Source organism: Hemibagrus wyckioides, linkage group LG06, assembly GCF_019097595.1.
Source record: "Hemibagrus wyckioides isolate EC202008001 linkage group LG06, SWU_Hwy_1.0, whole genome shotgun sequence".
Taxonomy (NCBI): domain Eukaryota; kingdom Metazoa; phylum Chordata; class Actinopteri; order Siluriformes; family Bagridae; genus Hemibagrus; species Hemibagrus wyckioides.
Window position 1 is genome coordinate 7,899,454 of NC_080715.1, and position 20,119 is coordinate 7,919,572.

Sequence of the window (20,119 nt, forward strand, 5' to 3'; positions counted from 1 at the left end):
TCTCTTATCAGCCTATAATTCTTTGCAAGGTTGCGTCCACTTTCCGTAGCACTGACCTCAGGGATAGAACCCTGGCACTTTCAGCATGTATGTAAAATATTCTGCTATTCTAGACTGTAGCATGAGTCAGACTGTGTAGATGTATTCTGATTACCATCTCATCTGACAGTCATGCTGCAGGACAGGAGATGCCGGCGCTATGCAGTCTGCAGTTCATTATATCTAATACAAAAGCGCACTTGTCTTGTAAACCCCTCACACTGGTTCCAATTTCAGGCATGTGGTCATCGCTGGAAGAACGTCTTTTTCTCGCAAAAAGACAATCAAAACAAGCTGCCGCACGGCGTGTGCTTCCAGTTCAGCTCCGATTTTAGCCGCACAACCCACTACATCCCCTGCTACAGAGGTACTTGTATTTACGAGCTGCCACGCTAATGCGTCTTTGAGGCATTGTATACGATGAATGAACAGAGCAGACAGTGTTCAGCAGTGAGTGGATAGACAGCATGGCTAAATAGTTGTTTGTCTGTGCAGATCATCAGAGGAAGTTCGGTGAAGACTACGGATCCTGCCAGGCTGGGATCTCAAATTTCCTTACTGAGGTAAATCACGTCCTAACAGATTAGACATGTGTTACAAGCTGGGTCTTAAACAGTGGTTTTATTTTTTGTTGGTTTAGTTTTAGAGAAGAAAGCAAGTTACATGTGGAATGTTGGGCTGAACACATCACTAAAATGTTTATTTTAATACAGAAAACAAAGTTCCATGAGATTATTATATAATTTAATTGAATTTTCTTCTTAACAGTGCATTCCCTAATGATTGTGAAAATTAAATCCTGTTGATTCTGGAGTCCAGAAGAGTACTATCATCCTGTTTCTTCTGTCCATCAACACTTTGCTAGCTGATTAAAACATTTCATGTATAACTTTCAAACATTTCATGTCATTTTCCAATAACCACACCCACCCCAAGTCACTTTATTCCTCTCATACCACAGCAATGTGCCAACTAGAAGAAGAAGAAAAGCCTTTATTTGTCAAATATACATTACAGCACAGGGAAATTAATTCTTTGCATATCCCTCCTTTGGAGGTCGGGGTCAGAGCCATGATACAGCACCCCTGGAGCATTAAAGGCCTTGCTCAGGGCCCAACAGTGGCAGCTTGGCAGTGCTGAGGCTTGAACTCTGATCCTCGGCTCAATAACCCAAAGCCTTAACCACTTGAGCTACCACTGCACCAATTATTGCAAATTTTTAGTAATATTTAACACTGTCCATGAAACAAGGTATTATCTTCAATCACTTTGCTTATAGCAGCCTTCTTTCTTCTTTCCATATTCTTTCTCCAGCCTCCATCCTGAACATTTTCTCATGTCAGAAAAACTTCTACCTGTTCTGAAATTTTGACACTGGAGACTCCTTCCATCCATGTTTAATAAACATGAACTCTCCTAACAGAAAACGTCACAATTACAAACTATTTGTTTCTGTAAAGCATCCATCGTACAAGTCCTTGCGAAGTAGCTGTTACTGTATAAACAATAAGCGCATGAATCGAAACCTCCCCGAGCCGACCAATCAGAATCAAGCAAACAAATCTGCTGTGTTATAAACAAACTTGCTATGAACATCATAAGCTGTGTTTCATGTGTTGGTGTGTTTTGCAGGATCTGATGATTATGGGAGCTCCAGGGAGCTCTTACTGGACCGGCTCGGTTCTGGTCTACAATGTGACCAGTAAGGTGTTTGCAGCATATGTGGATGATGAAAACACTGTGCTCTATGGCAGCTACCTCGGTAAGCTAATCCATGTGACACAAAACATATCAAGAAATGATCCATTTAATAAATACAATACAATATCCTGTACCACAATACTCAACACGTACACACATTTTAGGAATATAATATTTTTATAATATAATATTTTAATTTCTATATTTACATATGTAAAAGTCTTGGGTGAAAGAATGGCCAAATATGGAAGTTGAGAAGCAAATGCTCCAAGTGGTTAATGAGAACAGGAAACAATGACCATATATGGAAATTGGCCCACTAAAAAGGACCCTGTTACGCAGAATTGCACAGCATAACAGTAATATGTGTTGGATTATCTTAATATTAATCTGTAATAAGAGTGTAGTTGATTGATGTGACAGTTTAATATGAGTGTACCGTCGTTAATGTAGGAGATGTACTTTCCCTTTTTGAAAGTGGGTTGGTGGAGTCTTCACAAACAATGTAAAGTTCTAAAGAAGGGGAATCAATCAGTTATCACTCTGCCACAGCTCCCACCAGTTTGTCTTGAATCATTATCAGTCAGTTTTTTTTTTCTGGATGGTTTTTGGATGGTTAACACATTCAAAAGTCTGCTTTTTATTTATTTTTTTTTTCTGCTTTAACACAAAGAGATAAACCAGAGCAGCCCTTTAATGTGCTGGTGTAAGAGATTAGTGCTTCAGGTCTTTTCACATCTGTTGTACATCAGAGGTCAAGATAAAAAAAAAATTAGTCATGGAGTACAAAGCAAGGTGCTTAAGAAGAACAGATTAGTAAGGAGACGTGGTCACTGGGAGCTTGGAATATAGTACGATAATTATCATGATTATGTCCAGTGATGTCCTACTTTTCATGCTATCACTAGCTAGCCAGTTTGCATACTTAATTACTTAGTCTTTTATAGATTTTAGACAGCAAGTGAACATTTTGTCCTCAAAGAAGCAGGAAAAATGGACAAGCGTAAGGATTTGAGCGAGTTTGACCAAGGGTTGAATTGTGATGGCTAGACGACTGGATCAGAGCATCTCCAAAACTGCAGCTCTTGTGGGGTGTTCCCGGTCTGCAGTGGTCAGTATCTATCAAAAGTGGTCCAATGAAGGAACAGTGGTGAACCGGTGACAGGGTCATGGGCGGTCAAGGCTAATTGATGCACATGGGGAGCGAAGGCACGGTGAATACAGAGAAGAATACACAGTGCATGATGATTCAGGGCTGTTTTGGCAGCAAAAAGGGGACCAACACAATATTAGGCAGGTGGTCATAATGTTATGCCTGGTGGGTGTATTTATCTGGGGTTAAATAAGAACTGTGAGGTCATTACTAACTTCTATAAACAAATAAATAACACTAACAACAACAACAAAACCCACAACAAGATTTCAGTCTCTCTCTTTTTTTTCAGCACAATGTAAACCAACATTCAGAATCTTTCACAATCATTAGCAGAGTAATTAGCAGCCAGGTGTTACTAATAAAATGCACAAGATTAGTTCATCTTCAATAAGCATAACAGCCCCTATAAATACAGTTTGGTGTTCTGGAGCTCTCGGGTGTGTGTCTACACCATGCTTAGAAGAAAGGACGTCTGTAATTGTCTCAGAGAAGCAGCACATCCATCTGGAAAGGGTGGATTTAATGCTCAGGGATGTAAAGAAAAACATCATGTGCTACATCATGTGCCCTCCATATGCATGAAATATATATATTCACAACAGAAGCAGAAATAGACTGAACAAGTACGGCTTTCGTGGAAGGGCGTCTAGGAAAAAGCCTGTCTTCTTTCCAAAACGAAAATGAAGCATGACTTCATTTTGTTTTTGCAAAATTCATCCAAACAAACCACAAAATTTCTGTAACTATGTCATTTGGACTGATGAGACCAATATGGAGATGTTTGGTCATCATGAAGAGTGTCACGTTTGTTGCAAACCAAACACAATGGATCACCACAAACACCTCATACTGACTTATGAAGCATGCTGGTGGACGGTGATGAGTTGGGCTTGTTTGGGGAAACTTGCAGTCATTGAGACAACAATGACCTCCACTTTAATCCAGAATATTCTTGAGCCAGATGTGAGGCCGAGGCTGAAATTGGGTCATGCAGCAAGACAGTGATCCAAAGCACACCAGAAAGCTGACACTGATAACAATGATGATCTCCTCATCATGGCACCTGTTAGTGGGTGGGATATTTTAGGCAGCAAGTGAACATTTTGTCCTCAAAGTTGATGTGTTAGAAGCAGGAAAAATGGACAAGTGTAAGGATTTGAGCGAGTTTGACAAACGCCAAATTGTGATGGCTAGACCCCTGGATCAGAGCATCTCCAAAACTGCAGCTCTTTTGGGGTGTTCCCACATAAAGGCCCCACCTTACAGGACTTAAAGGATCTGCTGCTAACATCTTGATGCCAGATACCACAGCACACCTCCAGGGATCCACTGGAGTCCCTGCCTCAAAGGGTCAGGGCTGTTTTGGCACCAAAAGAGGGACTAACACAATATTAGGCAGGTGGTCAAAATGTTATGCCTGGTCGGTGTAAATAAAAGCATAGACTTGAAGGAGGGTGTATTTTCTTTTTCTCATGACTGTATAATGCAGCAGGTCTAATGAGTGTAATGACCTGCAAACAGGTGAGAGTGATGACGGGGCTCCAGGGAAGAAGTAGGGGGTTATTTATGACTCGTTTAAAAAAGCAGATACATGGAGCTTCCGTTAAAGTAAACAGGAAACAGTCACGTGTGGTACTTGTGCAGCTGTTGCATGTACTGCATATATATACACTGCATTGTGTGATGCATGAGTACTGTCATGAGAGTAGCTTTAAAGTCACATACTAGGCTCAAGAAGTTCTCAACGCAGCATCTCGTGTTTTGTTTGCATTAATACGACTTGTTTTCAAAAGTGTAACGGTTTGCGTGAGCTCATTTTCTAACAAAACTGGTTTACTTACTGAGTTTCTGAGTTAATAGATCCCTAGACTTAATAAAACTGACAAGTCAGTGTATATTTGTTTAGTAGTATATTTGTATTTGTTCTGTAGTATATTTGTTTTTTTATGGTCATATTGTCAGGCTTTTTAACTCTAGTATATAACTGAAAGCAGAAATATGCAAATGAGTCTTAGAAAAAAATCTACAAATGATTTGTATTTATTCTTAAAGGCTCCGTATGAGTCTTCCCCGCGATTTGTATGATTGTGGAATTACCACGATAGAGCGAATGGAGGTTGTTTGCCTTTAAACCCAGCGGTGCTGTGTCATGGCTGACCCTGTGCTCTGAGCCAAGCAAGAATTCTCTCAAGGATTCTTCTCAAGAATCGAGAAGTAATAAAGAGTTGCATTTGTTTTCTTTCTTTGCTTATTGAATCTACTAGTTATAAATAAATAAATATGTGAATGAATGAATGAATGAATAAGTAAATTAATTAATTAATAAATAAATAAATAAATAAATAGAATTGCATTTATTTTAAGTGATTATTTAAATAAATAAGTAATTATTTAAATAAATTAATTTTTAATTATACATTTTAATAAGAAATTGTATTAATTGTAAAAAATTAAAATAAAAATATATTAATTATTTTAAATTACAATAAATAATAATAATAATAATAATAATAATAATAATAATAATATGTTCAATTATAGTGAATTTTCTTCTAACTAATTTTTTATAACTACAAATAAAAGTCTAATAGCCTTGACATGAATGCTGCTCATCCCAAGCTACTGATTTGTCCCAGGATATTTGGGGAACATTAAGGAAATTTTAATTTTGGGGAAAAACTATTTTCAATAAATTATAATTTGGACAATTTAACACTCCACAGTGTAGTTTTTTGTCCACACTGTCCACAGAGATGATTTGGAAACTAACAGGTACGATTTAATTTGTTTCCTCAGGTTACTCTGTAGGTGCTGGACACTTTCTTTCCCCGAACAGTATGGAGATTGTAGGTGGTGCACCACAGCATGGTCAGACGGGCAAAGTAAGTCTTTTTATTTTATACATGTCCTGATTTTTAAGTTTTCAGTGAGGTTTCCAGTATATCTGAGGCAGTGTGCAGTACAAGAGAAAAGAATTGAGAGCAGGTTTTTAACAATTTCCTGGAGTGTGCTATCCATTAAACTCTGCATCACGTATTCAGTACATCACAATTTCTACTTATAACCTTCACTTATTACGGGATGACATCAGATGGTGTAGAATTCCCCCAACTATTAAGTGAAAAGTTATTTCTGGAGGTGACGACTACGCTCAGAGTCGCAGGGAAAAAGTAAGCACTTGAGCACATTTTCCTGAAGTTATTAAATAGAGACATCAGCCAGGCTTAGTGCTGTGGTGTACAGGATGGTTTTCTGTAGACCATTGCTTCTCTTCTGTCTGAGCACAGGCAGGAAGCAGCTTGGTCTTCTAAAGAATGAACTTTAAAGAGGAAGAACTTTTACAATCAGGCTTTGGGTTAGAAAATTGCTAAATTTATAAGAAAAGAAAACAGAACTAAAGATTGAACCAGAGATCTGTAGTGTGGTGAAAGAGTGCAGAGTTTCTGTACTGTTAATGTTAATAATCATCACACTGATCTATCATGGGGCGTCTAAAAATAAAGTTTTTGAAGAAGGTTTCATTTCTTTTGTGCAGGTTTATATCTTCACAGTGGAAGGCAACAATCTGAAAATCCTGAATGAAACGAGTGGATCTCAGGTGAGTGCGGCTGCAAGAACACGATCTCAACATGTAGATGTGACAAGATGCGGTTGTCATAGCGATAGTGACAACAACACCAACAACAAAAAAAGTATACTTGCATGAGCATCATAGTCATAATACTTATAAAACCAAACAATAAAAAATTATAATACTTATAAAACATGATGTGGTTTTCTAAAAAATCCATTTATATTATATATATTAAACAACTAAAGAGAATTTCCACACAATGGATTTTTTAAGTGTTTTATTTTACATTTTAAATTATTAGTATTATTATAAATTTTATGTTTTTATTTATTTTTAAATATTTAATTAATTAATTAATTTATTTATTTATTTATTTTACACAGCTGGGCTCGTACTACGGCGAGAGTGTGTGTGCGGTCGACCTGAATGCTGATGGACTCTCCGATTTGCTGGTCGGGGCTCCGTTGTTCAGCACCGTGAGAGAGGAGGGTCGTGTTTACGTCTACATTAACCAGGGCCGGGTGAGAACTGATGCCTCTCCATCCACTTTGCATGTTTTTGTCTGCATGTCTGGTGATATCTTTGTTGATAGGTCTTAGATATTTGTTGAGTTAGAGTTCAGACGTCAGAAAGAGTTTTATTATTTAAAAAGTATGTTTACACACACAAGGGATTTGACTTGGCGAAAGGAGCTCCACTGCAGAAGAAAGTGCAAACATACATGATAGTTCAGACATACATAGGATTTACACAGTAGGGATGGAATATAACACTAATATAAGAAAAACAGAAAGTTAAATAATGCACTTATTACAGAAATAGAAATAGAAATTATTTAAATTGGCGTCTGAGTAGGAAAATCAGCCAGTTGTGTTTTTCTGGACAAAAGATGGTGTGTTTTTCTGTATAAGAGATGTGTGTGGTGTTTTTCTGTATAAGAGATGTGTGTGGTGTTTTTCTGTATAAGAGATGTGTGTGGTGTTTTTCTGTATAAGACATGTGTGTGGTGTGGTGTTTTTCTGTATAAGACATGTGTGTGGTGTGTTGTTTTTCTGGATAAGAGATGTGTGTGGTCTGGTGTTTTTCTGGATAAGAGATGTGTGTGGTCTGGTGTTTTTCTGGATAAGGGATGTGTGTGGTGTGTGGAGATGTATGTGGGTGTGGGTGTGGGTGTGTATGTGTATGTGTGAAGCTATGGTATGGTCATGTTCCTGCTTTTCTACTTCTGCATGTTGTTTTATTTAGGAAAGACTTGATTAATCGTATCAGCAGGCAAATACTTCAGTTACAACTGAATGAAAAATTAAGCTTCTTATTTAAAGGATCCATTTTAGCTCAGACTCAGACTCAATGGCTGCCTGGATCCCGACACTCAAGGCCGTACTGACAGAACAGACATCACACTTCCCAGGCTCTGAGAGAAATATTAACCAGCTCTGACATTTATCTGGACTGCACAACTCACCACAGCATTTCACATCAGTTTGGCTAAAAATCAAGTGTACACAGTGTTACCCAAAATCTAGCTGATTAGCAAACACATCTTTGGTATCCAACAGTAACAAGCATTTGTCTCACCCAGATATCTCTCTCTCTGAAACTCACACTGCGGTGTGACCTGAGGTCATGTATAAATATGAGCAAACCTTCACCATAGAGCTAAAAAACCGTAACATTACAGGAGAAGCCATTTTCAAGTAAATTTTGTTTAGAATAAATGGACTTTTATTCATCCCTAGGCCACTCCTCCTAGAATTTGTCTTGTTGACCGTACGTGTCCCTAAGCTCCACCTCCTAAAACTGCTAGAGATAGTAATATAGTAATAATAATATAGTTTCATTTCAAAATTGTATGTAAATATGCTAATTGTTCCTGATTTGGGGATACATGCTAGCTAGAAGGCAATATCAGACTATATAATCTCAATATCAGACGATGTTTCGTCTGATCGACTGTATGTATCTATAATGATTTACTGTGGCTACTAAAAACTCTAAAAATTAATTCATTAAAAAGATGTATAATTGGGTTTTGATCCGAATTAGTGTTTTCATTGTACTTTGAAACTAGTCCAGTTTGTAATCCTGACTGTCGACATTTCCTCAGTGCTGCAGTCTCTCTCTCTCTCTCTCTCTCTCTTTCTCTCTCTTTCTCTCTCACAATTTTGAGTGTAAACAGATTTTGAAATGCTAGAATGCTAGAACTTTCTTTCTACACGAGTTTCAGTTCAGTAAAAGTCTGTACATTCCACATCTAAATATATTATTGCATCGTGTGAAAATGTTCTCACTACACCACACCTACTTGGTGTCAAACCTTTTGTTTCTGCGTGAACTGTCCTGGGCAAGTGACATCTTCGTGAAGTATTTTTAGCCAGGATACATGCGCTGGTTCTTTTCCCCCCCAGATCTTCATAAAAGTTCATTTTTAATATGCGGTTATCAAATTTTCCAGTAGGTCATGCTTAATTCCGAAGTCACTGTGAGCTCCTTTGTGTGCATCTAAAGACCACAGGACTTTGAGTGTGTGAGTGTGTGTGTGAGTGTGTGTGTGTGTGTGTGTGTGTGAGTGTGTGTGTGTGAGTGTGTGTGTGAGTGTGTGTGTCACCAATTTTGAACATCCGTTTTCTTGTAAATATCATTTTGACTGTGTGAATAAAGAGTTCGATATCTGCCGTATTCTCCCATTAGTTTAGCTTAGACGTGTTGCTCGATGTGATATGAACAACATTTTTAACAGCCTCATGGCTGATTAGATACAATTACACACACACACACACACACACACAGAGCTCATCTTCTCCATATCTCCATTAAAGTGCAGATTATTAGTCATAAATCAGTAAAAAAAATGACTGAGTATTTTTCATTTTCATTCCCAGGTGAACATGAAGGAAGCAGAGTTCCAGCTCCTGGGCAGTGATTCGTACGCAGCTCGGTTCGGAGAGACCATCGCTGACCTCGGAGACATCGATAATGACGGCTTTCCAGGTAACACGCGTGGTTTGCAATCATCTTTGCTTAATTAGTTGTTTGAATGTAGATGTATAACCCAAGCTGGAGGATTCTGGATGGTGTCTACATCATGCTGGATGGACCAAAAGTTGCTATGTTAGCACAGGAGGCTACACTAACAAAGCTTAGCTTGCACTCACTAGCTTGTCAGAGTAAACAAACACATTCAAGCATGGACAATGGACCTGAACAAGTGACATCTGCTAAGATAATCTCATCATAAAAGTTAATTCCATAAACTAGCTTTCTTATTAACAGTGGCCATTTTGCCCGCTAGCTAGACTCAAAATGCACTGTTTTATAAACGTTATTCTCAGAAAAGAAAAAACAGTATGACTAGAATTAAACTGTGGGGAAAAAAGTGAGTGCTTTCACATGTCTCAGAACAGAAAATCTGATTGAGACTGATACCAATCTGCAGCATGTGGGATCGGACCAGCATCATGAAATGATTCAGATGGGGCAAAAAAAAAAAGAAAAGCTGATGGAGCGCTGAAGTAAGAGAGATGAGAGAGAGATGATATATAGATATAATCTTGTGTGAGGACTTGTTTCTGAGTGTGAGAATGAGATGTCTTTTGTTCTTGTGCCTTGTGCGATGAAGTCAGTGAAGTAATTATATCATAGCCGTGACTCATTAATGCTTTCACATGTTTTTATTTTTAAGTTCTCCTTTTCGGCTAATGTTTTGGAGGAAGTAGATTCAAAGTAGAGGCAAATTGTATTTTTCCTTCTCTGTCTTTGTTGCACGTTTTTATTTTTTATTTTTTGTCAACTTCCTGTGTGCCGATGCTATTCTTTAAGGTGGTCTTGCACGTACCACTTCAGCTCTTCTTGACCACTTTTTTCTTTTGTTTTCTTTTGTTATATATGATGTTTTGAAGCCTGAGTCATGAATGTGGTTTGTGTACAAGTGATTCAAAATGTCAAAACCACAAGTGAGCTCTAGATTGTAAGCCTAATATTCATTTAGTGATGTTTACTAAACCAAATGAAACCAAATTGTAAACCAAACTAAATCATATTATGTATGTATAAACAGTATACTTTCTTCTTCTTCTTTGGGCTTTTCCCTTCAGGGGTCGCCACAGGGAATCATCTCTCTCCACCGATCCCTATATTCATAATCCTCATTTATTCCATCCATATACCTCCTCTTTGGCCTTCCTCTTTGCCTCCTGCCTGGCAGCTCCATGTCCAACATTCTCCTACCGATATACTCACTCTCCCTCCTCTGGACATGTCCAAACCATCTTAATCTGTCCTCCCTAACTTTGTCCCCAAACGTCCAACATGAACTGTCCCTCTGATGTACTCGTTCCTAATCCTGTCCAACCGTGTCACTCCCAAAGAGAACCTCAACATCTTCAGCTCTGCTACCTCCAGCTCTAACTCCTGTCTCTTCCTCGGTGACACTGCCTCTAAACCATACAGCATGGCCGGTCTCACCACTGTCTTGTACACCTTCCCCTTGATTCTCGATTCCTTGATTTTTCTATTACGGTATACAGTATGCTTTACCGATCTTTATTACTGTATAATCTGTTACGATATTTCTTTACACCTCATGTTTATCTTTCTAAATATCACGCATGCATGGATCCTCCTACTCAGAAACGACAATCCCATATTTTTGTGTAGTGCAGAAATGTGAAAAATGTAGCTGAAAGAACAGTCACTTAGTCTGAGCACCCAAACCTGCACTTAAATACAGTACCAATGCTCAAAGACTGAAGAGAGCAATGATGCTTTTCAAATGAATCACACAGTTCTTCAGTAAATATTAATAGAATAAAAAATTGAAATTTTATATGTAAATATAATGTACATTTTGAATTTATCACTAATGAGAAAGCCAGAGGTGAGAATGGTAAGAAAAAACTCCCTGAGTTGATATAAGGAAGAAACCTTAAGAGGAAACCAGACTCTAATGGGAGGAAATCCTCAGCTGGGTGACACCGGAGAGTGTTTCTAAATCAGTTTCCCTCTATGACTGTGTTCTGTATTGTAAATTCATTCTTGTTTAAAGATGAAGTCTGTCTTGTTGAAGTTACGAGCTGTTCACTGATGAAGACTTGAATGCAAAACTGTCCAGAGAGAGAGGGGGGGCTTTGAGAGGAAAGAAAGAGAAAGAGACAGTGAGAGGATAGAGAGAGAGAGAGAGAGAGAGACAGACAGACAGACAGAGAGAGAGAGAGAGAGAAGTAAGAGAGAGTGACTGAGAGGAAAAAGAGAGAGAGGGAGAGAAAGGAAAGAGACAGAGAGACACACAGTGAGAGGAGAGAGAGAGACAGTGAGAGGAAAGAGAGAGAGAGATGCATACACAGTGAGAGGAGAGAGAGAGGGGAGGGGAAGAGACAGAGAGAGATACCGAGTGAGAGGAGAGAGAGAGAGAAAGAGAGAGAGATGGAGAGGAAATAGACACAGAGAAAGACACACTGAGAGGACAGAGAGAGAGGGGAGGGGAAGAGACAGAGATACACAGTGAGAGGAGAGAGAGAGAGAGAGAGAGAGAGAGAGAGAGAGAGAGGAAATAGACACAGAGAAAGACACAGTGAGAGGAGAGAGGAGAGAGAGGAAATAGACACAGAGAAAGACACAGTGAGAGGAGAGAGAGAGAGAGAGAGAGAGAGAGAGACGAGAGAGAGGAAAAAGTCAGAGAGAGAGAGAGAGAGAGAGAGATGGAGAGGAAATAGACACAGAGAAAGACACAGTGAGAGGACAGAGAGAGAGGGGAGGGGAAGTGACAGAGAGAGATACACAGTGAGAGGAGAGAGAGAAGAGAAGAGAGAGGAAAAAGTCAGAGAGAGAGAGAGAGAGAGAGAGATGAGAGAAAATAAACACAGAGTAAGACACAGTGAGAGGACAGAGAGAGAGGGGAGGGGAAGTGACAGAGAGAGATACACAGTGAGAGGAGAGAGAGAGAGAGAGAGAGAGAAGGGAAGAGAGAGGAAAAAGACACAGAGAGACACAGCGAGAGCAGAGAAAGAGAGAATATTAGCTTTTTTGCTTGCTATCATGTATTGGTAAAGTACAGTATGCGTTGTTTATAGAGTGTGTTTCTGGAAAAATCCTCAGAATTGCCAGTCTATCTGCACAGTACCTATAGTGCAGCTTACTCTGTGGTTAGCCGTTATTAACAGCTCTTGGATGTGGATTGTGTTTCAGACGTGGCCATCGGTGCACCACAGGAAGAAGACCTGCGTGGTGCTATTTATATCTACAACGGCAGAAAGAGCGGTATAACATCCAGCTTCTCACAAGTACGTTCACAGCCTGCTGTTCACACGCACACTGTACATGTTTCAGGGGATCTCCTCTCGTCCTTCCCTCCCTCTGTTACATGTCATATCCCCAGAATGCTTCAACCTCTAATGACCATCTTACTGATCATCTATGCGTCTACAGTCAGGTCCGAAGGTCTGTGTGCTCTACCAGGAATCTTTCATGTTATCAAGCACAAACATTGCTTCACTTAAAAAACATCGCATTCGATCATCGCAACAAAACACACAGTTTATAATCAAGTCTGTTATTATTATTATTCCAGACATCAAATACCAGTAAACCAGTGAACTGGTGCTGTGATGCTCATTTTTACTCATTTAGCCCAAATGAATCATCTTTGTGGATCATGGCGACTTTCCACAGCACTGTTTCTTCATAACTAATTGTCTATATAAATAAATAAATTCAATCACAGGTTTATATTCTTATAGTTTCCATAGTAACAACTCTTCAACTTGGACATGTAGGGCATCAAATAATCTGAATCCAGAAATATCTAAAAAATGAAATAATTTTCAAATCCTGACGATGCCACACAGGAATATGTACCCGCTTTTGCTCTCTGGGTGGGAGGGGCTTAGTCTCAATCCTGCCAATCACAAGCCAGTCGTTGAGCTCTTGTATGTAGAAGATGGCGGCTGAGTGTGTTACACTGCCATGTGATGCAGCATGAGCAGCAGTTGGAGAAGATGCAGTTGCCTGGTTTCATGAGTCGTTAAGAAAGTTGTGTTAGATGTCAGCGTCCCTGGTTGATAGCTGTCACGTGATTGCGGAGATCTGGCTTGTGGCTTGTTGGAGCTTCTTAACAGTCAGATTTAAAGCTGTAACTTTACCTGCATTATTTCCGCACCATTAAACATAAATATGACAGATTTTTAAAAATTGACAAATTGGTGTGAATTAAGACAGGTACAATGCTTCAGGACCTGCTATTATGGGACAATAATCATCTGTGGGTGTGCTGAAGTGATCACAGCATTGTTGATTTTACTGAAGTGTAGGATTCTGCTCCTTACTGATGAACTTTTGGTTCTTAAATGTTTTGGGCATGGTTGTAAACCGGCTTAATGACATATTGTAGTCAAACACATGTAGTCATGCCGTGTATGATTCAGCGTGTTGAAGAGAAGTGAAGATTACAGCATTACAGCATTACAGCATTAATCCCGAAATGGAAATGTCCCATTTGCGTATGAATGTTTTCTATTATTATATTATTTAAATGGGGAAGTAGCTCATTTATTAGTTATTCAGAACTATTTCTATTTCTGTAGTTCCATGCTTGGAAGAAAAGTCTCAAAGTGGTTTATTGTGTGTGTGTGTGTGTGTGTTCTTTCTGACCCATAGAGGATAACAGGCTCGGTCCTCGGCCACAGCCTCAGCATGCTTGGCCAGTCCATTTCCGGAGGCATCGATGCAGATGGAAACGGTTACCCAGGTAACGGCTTTCCTCCAGAACAACATACAGTTTTTCATCTTTCAGAAGGGAAGTGAAAGAATCCTGTATTTCAGCTTGCTCTAGCATGTAGCGCTGAATAAATAAGCAAAATGATCACAAAATATATTGGCATTCTCGAAGATTTCTTTGATGCATGACATGGATCATGATATATACACTATATTGCCAAAAGTATTCGCTCACCCATCCAAATAATCAGAATCAGGTGTTCCAATCACTTCCATGGCCACAGGTGTATAAAATCAAGCACCTAGGCATGCAGACTGTTTTTACAAACATTTGTGAAAGAATGGGTCGCTCTCAGGAGCTCAGTGAATTCCAGTGTGGAACTGTGATAGGATGCCACCTGTGCAACAAATCCAGTCGTGAAATTTCCTCGCTCCTAAATATTCCACAGTCAACTGTCAGCTGTATTATAAGAACGTGGAAGTGTTTGGGAACGACAGCAACTCAGCCACGAAGTGGTAGGCCACGTAAACTGACGGAGCGGGGTCAGCGGATGCTGAGGCGCATAGTGTGAAGAGGTCGCCAACTTTCTGCAGAGTCAATCGCTACAGACCTCCAAACTTCATGTGGCCTTCAGATTAGCTCAAGAACAGTGCGCAGAGAGCTTCATGGAATGGGTTTCCATGGCCGAGCAGCTGCATCCAAGCCATACATCACCAAGTGCAATGCAAAGCGTCGGATGCAGTGGTGTAAAGCACGCCACCACTGGACTCTAGAGCAGTGGAGACGCGTTCTCTGGAGTGACGAATCGCGCTTCTCCATCTGGCAACCTGATGGACGAGTCTGGGTTTGGCGGTTGCCAGGAGAACGGTACTTGTCTGACTGCATTGTGCCAAGTGTAAAGTTTGGTGGAGGGGGGTTTATGGTGTGGGGTTGTTTTTCAGGAGCTGGGCTTGGCCCCTTAGTTCCAGTGAAAGGAACTCTGAATGCTTCAGCATACCAAGACATTTTGGACAATTCCATGCTCCCAACTTTGTGGGAACAGTTTGGAGCTGGCCCCTTCCTCTTCCAACATGACTGTGCACCAGTGCACAAAGCAAGGTCCATAAAGACATGGATGACAGAGTCTGGTGTGGATGAACTTGACTGGCCTGCACAGAGTCCTGACCTCAACCCGATAGAACACCTTTGGGATGAATTAGAGCGGAGACTGAGAGCCAGGTCTTCTCGTCCAACATCAGTGTGTGACCTCACAAATGCGCTTCTGGAAGAATGGTCAAAAATTCCCATAAACACACTCCTAAACCTTGTGGACAGCCTTCCCAGAAGAGTTGAAGCTGTTATAGCTGTAAAGGGTGGACCGACGTCATATTGAACCCTATGGATTAGGAATGGGATGTCACTTAAGTTCATATGCGAGTCAAGGCAGGTGAGCGAATACTTTTGGCAATATAGTGTAGGTTTGCTAACAATTTCCCAACAATGCTGTAGTTTTTTAAAATTGTTCAATATATATATATATAAATGTATTTGTTTATATTTAAAAATACATTTAATTTATTAAGTATTAATATATTATGAATGTATTAGAATAACTATTACAATAGATATAAAAAATTGTAATTAATTAAATAAAATATACACATACTATTAAATGATACATAAAAATAAATAAAAATATTATTAAATAAGAAATGGTTATTAAATATAATGTATTGATTATAATAAATGGCAACATATTATTATTATTATTATTATTATTATTAATAATAATAATAATAATAATAATAATAATAATAATTATTATTATTATTATTATTATTATTATTATTATTATTATTTGTAGTAGTAGTAGTATAATATAATAATTATATAATAATTACAATAATTAGTAGTACATTAGGAGTAGTAGTAGTAAAAAAGTATTTTTATTATAAATCTGTAAAAACAAATTATTGAGTCAGTTCTTCAGTGATATTTCTGGCTAATGTGACATAACTGACCATGATGTAAATATTATATTATCTGATTATCCAGCCCTATAATGTGTTTTATGTGTTTCACTGAAAGACAGGATTTGCTCTTAAGAATTTCCTATGGTGAAATTCTGACATTTTTTCCAAACATTTTCTGAAAAACTGAACACAGACTCACACACATTCACTTTCTCTAGCACTTTAAAGTCTGGTTACTTCCAAAGGTGAAAAGTGAAGATATGACATTTAAAGTTTCCATCCATCCTGGTGCAGGAGCTTCATGGCCACTTTTGGCAGCCGGGATCAGATTTACAAACTGAATTGTTTGGCCTTATGTCTGTTTCTTGATAGCACATAATTATCCGACAACTTGATCAAAGTGTGACATTCACTGTGTGAGGAATCACACTTAACTAGCAATGTTTCAGACGCCTTTACTCAGACGGACTGTTTTCACCACCATGTTTGTTAATCTGGTTTTTAAAAACAACACCATCTCTTCTACAACATTGTATAGTTCTCAGATTCTTCATAGTTTCTGGTTTTTGAAATAAAGAGTTTCCTTTTTCTTCTTTAGACGTAGCAGTGGGAGCTTTTCTGTCCGATGCTGCAATACTGATCCGGTAAGAGCGTTTCAAACGTTAATAAACACCAATTCTGACAGTGTGTATTTTCCTAGATGGTTTGAAGTGATATCAACTCTACGTAATACCTCTTATAGTCTCTGCCATCGTTAAAAACACGCTGATATTGATATACGGATTTTGATGTACGTGTTTAGGACTCGTCCAGTGGTGATGGTGGAGACTTCGTTGTTTCTGCCGACCAGCGTGAATCGATCGGTGGCCTCTTGTGTTGAACACGGTCTTCCTGCTGTGTGTGTGGAGGTCAATGTGTGTTTTATGGTCCAGGGAAAAGCCATACCTGGACTTGTAGGTGAGCCCGGCTTCCTGATCTTATTTCATCTAAATGTAAATGTAAAATAAAAAATAAAACTAAATACATCCTATACACACTATCACTTTATATTAAACAAATGTCCCAAAGCCTTCAAATAGTAGCCATGTTAACAAAATAGACTTTTTATTTTAATTAAATTTTTATAGATATATATATATTTTTTACTTCTCTTTGCTTTTTACTTCTCAACGCTCACATTTCTTATCATGCTTTATTCTAAATTGTTAGTAAATACCTGTACATTGCATGGATATTTTGTCCTGATGTTTATTCTTTCATACTAGACTAATTCTGGTTAGAAAAAGACTGAACCCCCCTCAAAAAAAAAAAAACAAGAGTAATAAATAAACCTAGAGAAAGATTCATTACTAGTCACCAAGCTGAGAGCAACAGGTTTAAAAGGCATGACTGGTTATAATCATGCAGCCTTACTGTACTGTAATACGTCTTCTTATAATGCAAATTAGGTGATTTTCTATGTGAAAGAATTGAAATATATATGATGAAGTCTGAAAGAAGCTTTATGAGAAAGTGACACCCGCTGTATGGAACATATCTTTTCAGTGGTTTGCTGATTGAAAAAGTCAGTTACTCAGACTCGAGCCGCAACTCCTTATCTCTCCTCCACATCCCTCAACTGTTACAATTGTGTGTGTGCGTTTGTGTAATGTCAAGGCTTATCCTTGCTGTTGGTGTGTCGTATGGGTAAACAAAGGAAAACACAGCCGACCATATCGGCCCCGACTCACACTCTCGTCTCACAGAGATCTGGATATGGATGTTGAAACTTCCTGGTGGGGTTACAAAAGGAGACAGAGACATGAGCTAGGTCAAAGGTTACATGTGTGGGAAGTAGAGACAATAGGTTTTACTTCCACCCTCTATGTCCTGCTGGTCCAAAACCTTACAGAGAATTGTCGAAGTTGAAGACTTCATTTTAGATGATTATGAACAAGCATTTGGGCCGTGTCAGAAAGCAAAAATAGGTTTGATGTCAACATTTACTTTGAAGATTTGTGTAAAAAACTGATTTTTGTAACTTTTCTATGAATATATTGTCCCTGTGCTAGGGAAAAACAGAAAAACTACAAATTCTTGAAGCCCTGAGTGTCTACTCTCATATGAGCTTCATATTAAGCACCAATGTGGACTGTGACATGACAAAGACATTTAATGCTGAACATCTGCACAAAATGCTGAACAAAAACAGGCTGAAATCTCTTTTTTTTTTGGCTTTGGTAAAAAGAGTTCTTGCTCATGGTGTGGCAGCTTGGTGGCCCTGGGATTTGTACTCATAACCTTCCAATCAGATGGCCCACATGTGCTTTATTATATATATATATATATATATATATTTATATATATATATATATATATATATATATATATAGAAGCATGAAGAATATCAGTTTCTCGATACACAAAGATCCTCTCTTGCTGCACATTTTTAAAGCATTTGTGATGGTGTACAGTTCCAAGAGATGAGAAGAGCATCATTAGAATTTGTTGAAAATAGCTGATTAGTGCTTTAAATCACCGCCTGCATCCACTTGAGCTTCGGGATCAGTTTCTCCTTTTTCTCAAGAAACATGAGTTAGCCAATCAGCCTTCGATAAACAGAATAAACATGTAAACCTTTAGTATTTATAATTTAGATACCATATTTTTGGGATAGAAACAATAATTGCTGGTGTTTCTCATCATTTCAATTCAATTTATTTTTTCAATTTATTTTGTATAGTGCCTTTTACAATGAACATTGTCTCAAAGCAGTTTTACAAAAGAAGAGAAACGGAGAAAAGGGAGGGGAAAAAAATGAAAATAAAAAATATATTTAAAAAAAAAACTAAATACCTAGAAATAAGAATAAATTATTAAATTAAATTATTAAACTATTTTATTTTATCCCTAACCATTTATTACCTTTTGTTATATCCTAATACCTGTGTTTGTTACATCTTACTTTTAATAAGCAACTATTTATTTATTAATTTTATTTTATTTCATTTCATTTTATTTCATTTAATTTGATTTTATTTCATTTCTCACCCCTTTTTTTTGCCTCAGAGCTGAAGTACAACCTCAGTGCAGACATAAAGCGCAAGGAAAACTTCCCATCTCGCTTCTACTTCCTTGGCAACGGCATATCCAATGTCACGGCCAGTCTCGTCAGAGCCGAACACAACCAGACGACCTGCAGCACGCATCAAGCCTTCATGAGGGTAAGAAAATTACAGGGCCCAAAGTTTTATTATTTTCCAAAAAACAACACGTTATTCCTTTTAAAGCTTAGCAATTTGGCAAGCATTATTTTTTTATTAATGAAAGCAGAGCATGTTTATACTGACTTTTTTTAGCTGTTTATACTCATATTTAATGTTGAGAAACAGGTCAGTTCATGTGTAATAGCTTTAATAGCAGTTCCTTCATTTTCCTTGAAAGTTAATGACAAAAATGCAGCTTAATACTGGAAAAACACAAACAAAAAAACACACACTCCTCCACCCTGACACCTTTCTACAATTGCAAAAATTTTTATTTTATTAAATAATAACATATTTGTAATAGGGTTATTCAGTTATCTGACATACAAATCCCTGTATAGTTTCCTTTTTTTAATGCCACAAGTTTACAGGAGGCTTTTAAAGACCCTATATTTCCAGGGACACTATTTAGGGACCTCTGTTTACAGGGATCTATGCTTCGAGAGCCTTAAAACTCCAGGGACATTTCTAAGGGAATGTGTTTCCAGGGACCTACACTTATAGGGTTCTATGTTTCCAGTTACCTTTTATTAGAAACCTGTATTTCGAGGACCCCTTTTTAGGGACCTATGTTTACAGAACCATTTTGTAGGGACCTTTGTTTACAGAACCATTTTGTAGGGACCTTTGTTTACAGAACCATTTTGTAGGGACCTTTGTTTACAGAACCATTTTGTAGGGATCTTTGTTTACAGGGATCTGTGTCTCCAGTGCCTGTTTTTAGAGCCCTAAGTTCACAGG

The 20,119-nt window shown here is 38.2% G+C and overlaps 2 protein-coding genes across 3 annotated transcripts in view; one reads left to right on the forward strand and one right to left on the reverse strand.

Moving 5' to 3' along the window:
• Positions 1-20,119, reverse strand: part of cerkl (ceramide kinase-like) — a 180,897-nt gene that overhangs the window by 55,991 nt on the left and 104,787 nt on the right. Inside the window, exon 14 of one of the 2 annotated variants that reach the window (XM_058391386.1) lies at positions 16,983-17,119. The exons of the other annotated variant lie outside the window; for it this stretch is intronic. The gene's annotated coding sequence lies outside the window, so the exon portion shown is untranslated. Of the gene's footprint in view, positions 1-16,982; positions 17,120-20,119 lie in introns of those variants that run through there. 2 annotated transcript variants of the gene reach the window in all.
• itga4 (integrin alpha 4) overlaps positions 1-20,119 on the forward strand; it is a 45,147-nt gene that overhangs the window by 6,508 nt on the left and 18,520 nt on the right. The window contains exons 4-15 of the mRNA XM_058391383.1: positions 277-406; positions 535-602; positions 1,672-1,801; positions 5,693-5,778; positions 6,432-6,494; positions 6,854-6,991; positions 9,353-9,461; positions 12,654-12,748; positions 14,121-14,211; positions 16,732-16,777; positions 16,936-17,090; positions 19,182-19,336. Coding sequence (XP_058247366.1) covers positions 277-406; positions 535-602; positions 1,672-1,801; positions 5,693-5,778; positions 6,432-6,494; positions 6,854-6,991; positions 9,353-9,461; positions 12,654-12,748; positions 14,121-14,211; positions 16,732-16,777; positions 16,936-17,090; positions 19,182-19,336 — 1,266 coding nt within the window. The remainder of the gene's footprint in view (positions 1-276; positions 407-534; positions 603-1,671; positions 1,802-5,692; positions 5,779-6,431; positions 6,495-6,853; positions 6,992-9,352; positions 9,462-12,653; positions 12,749-14,120; positions 14,212-16,731; positions 16,778-16,935; positions 17,091-19,181; positions 19,337-20,119) is intronic.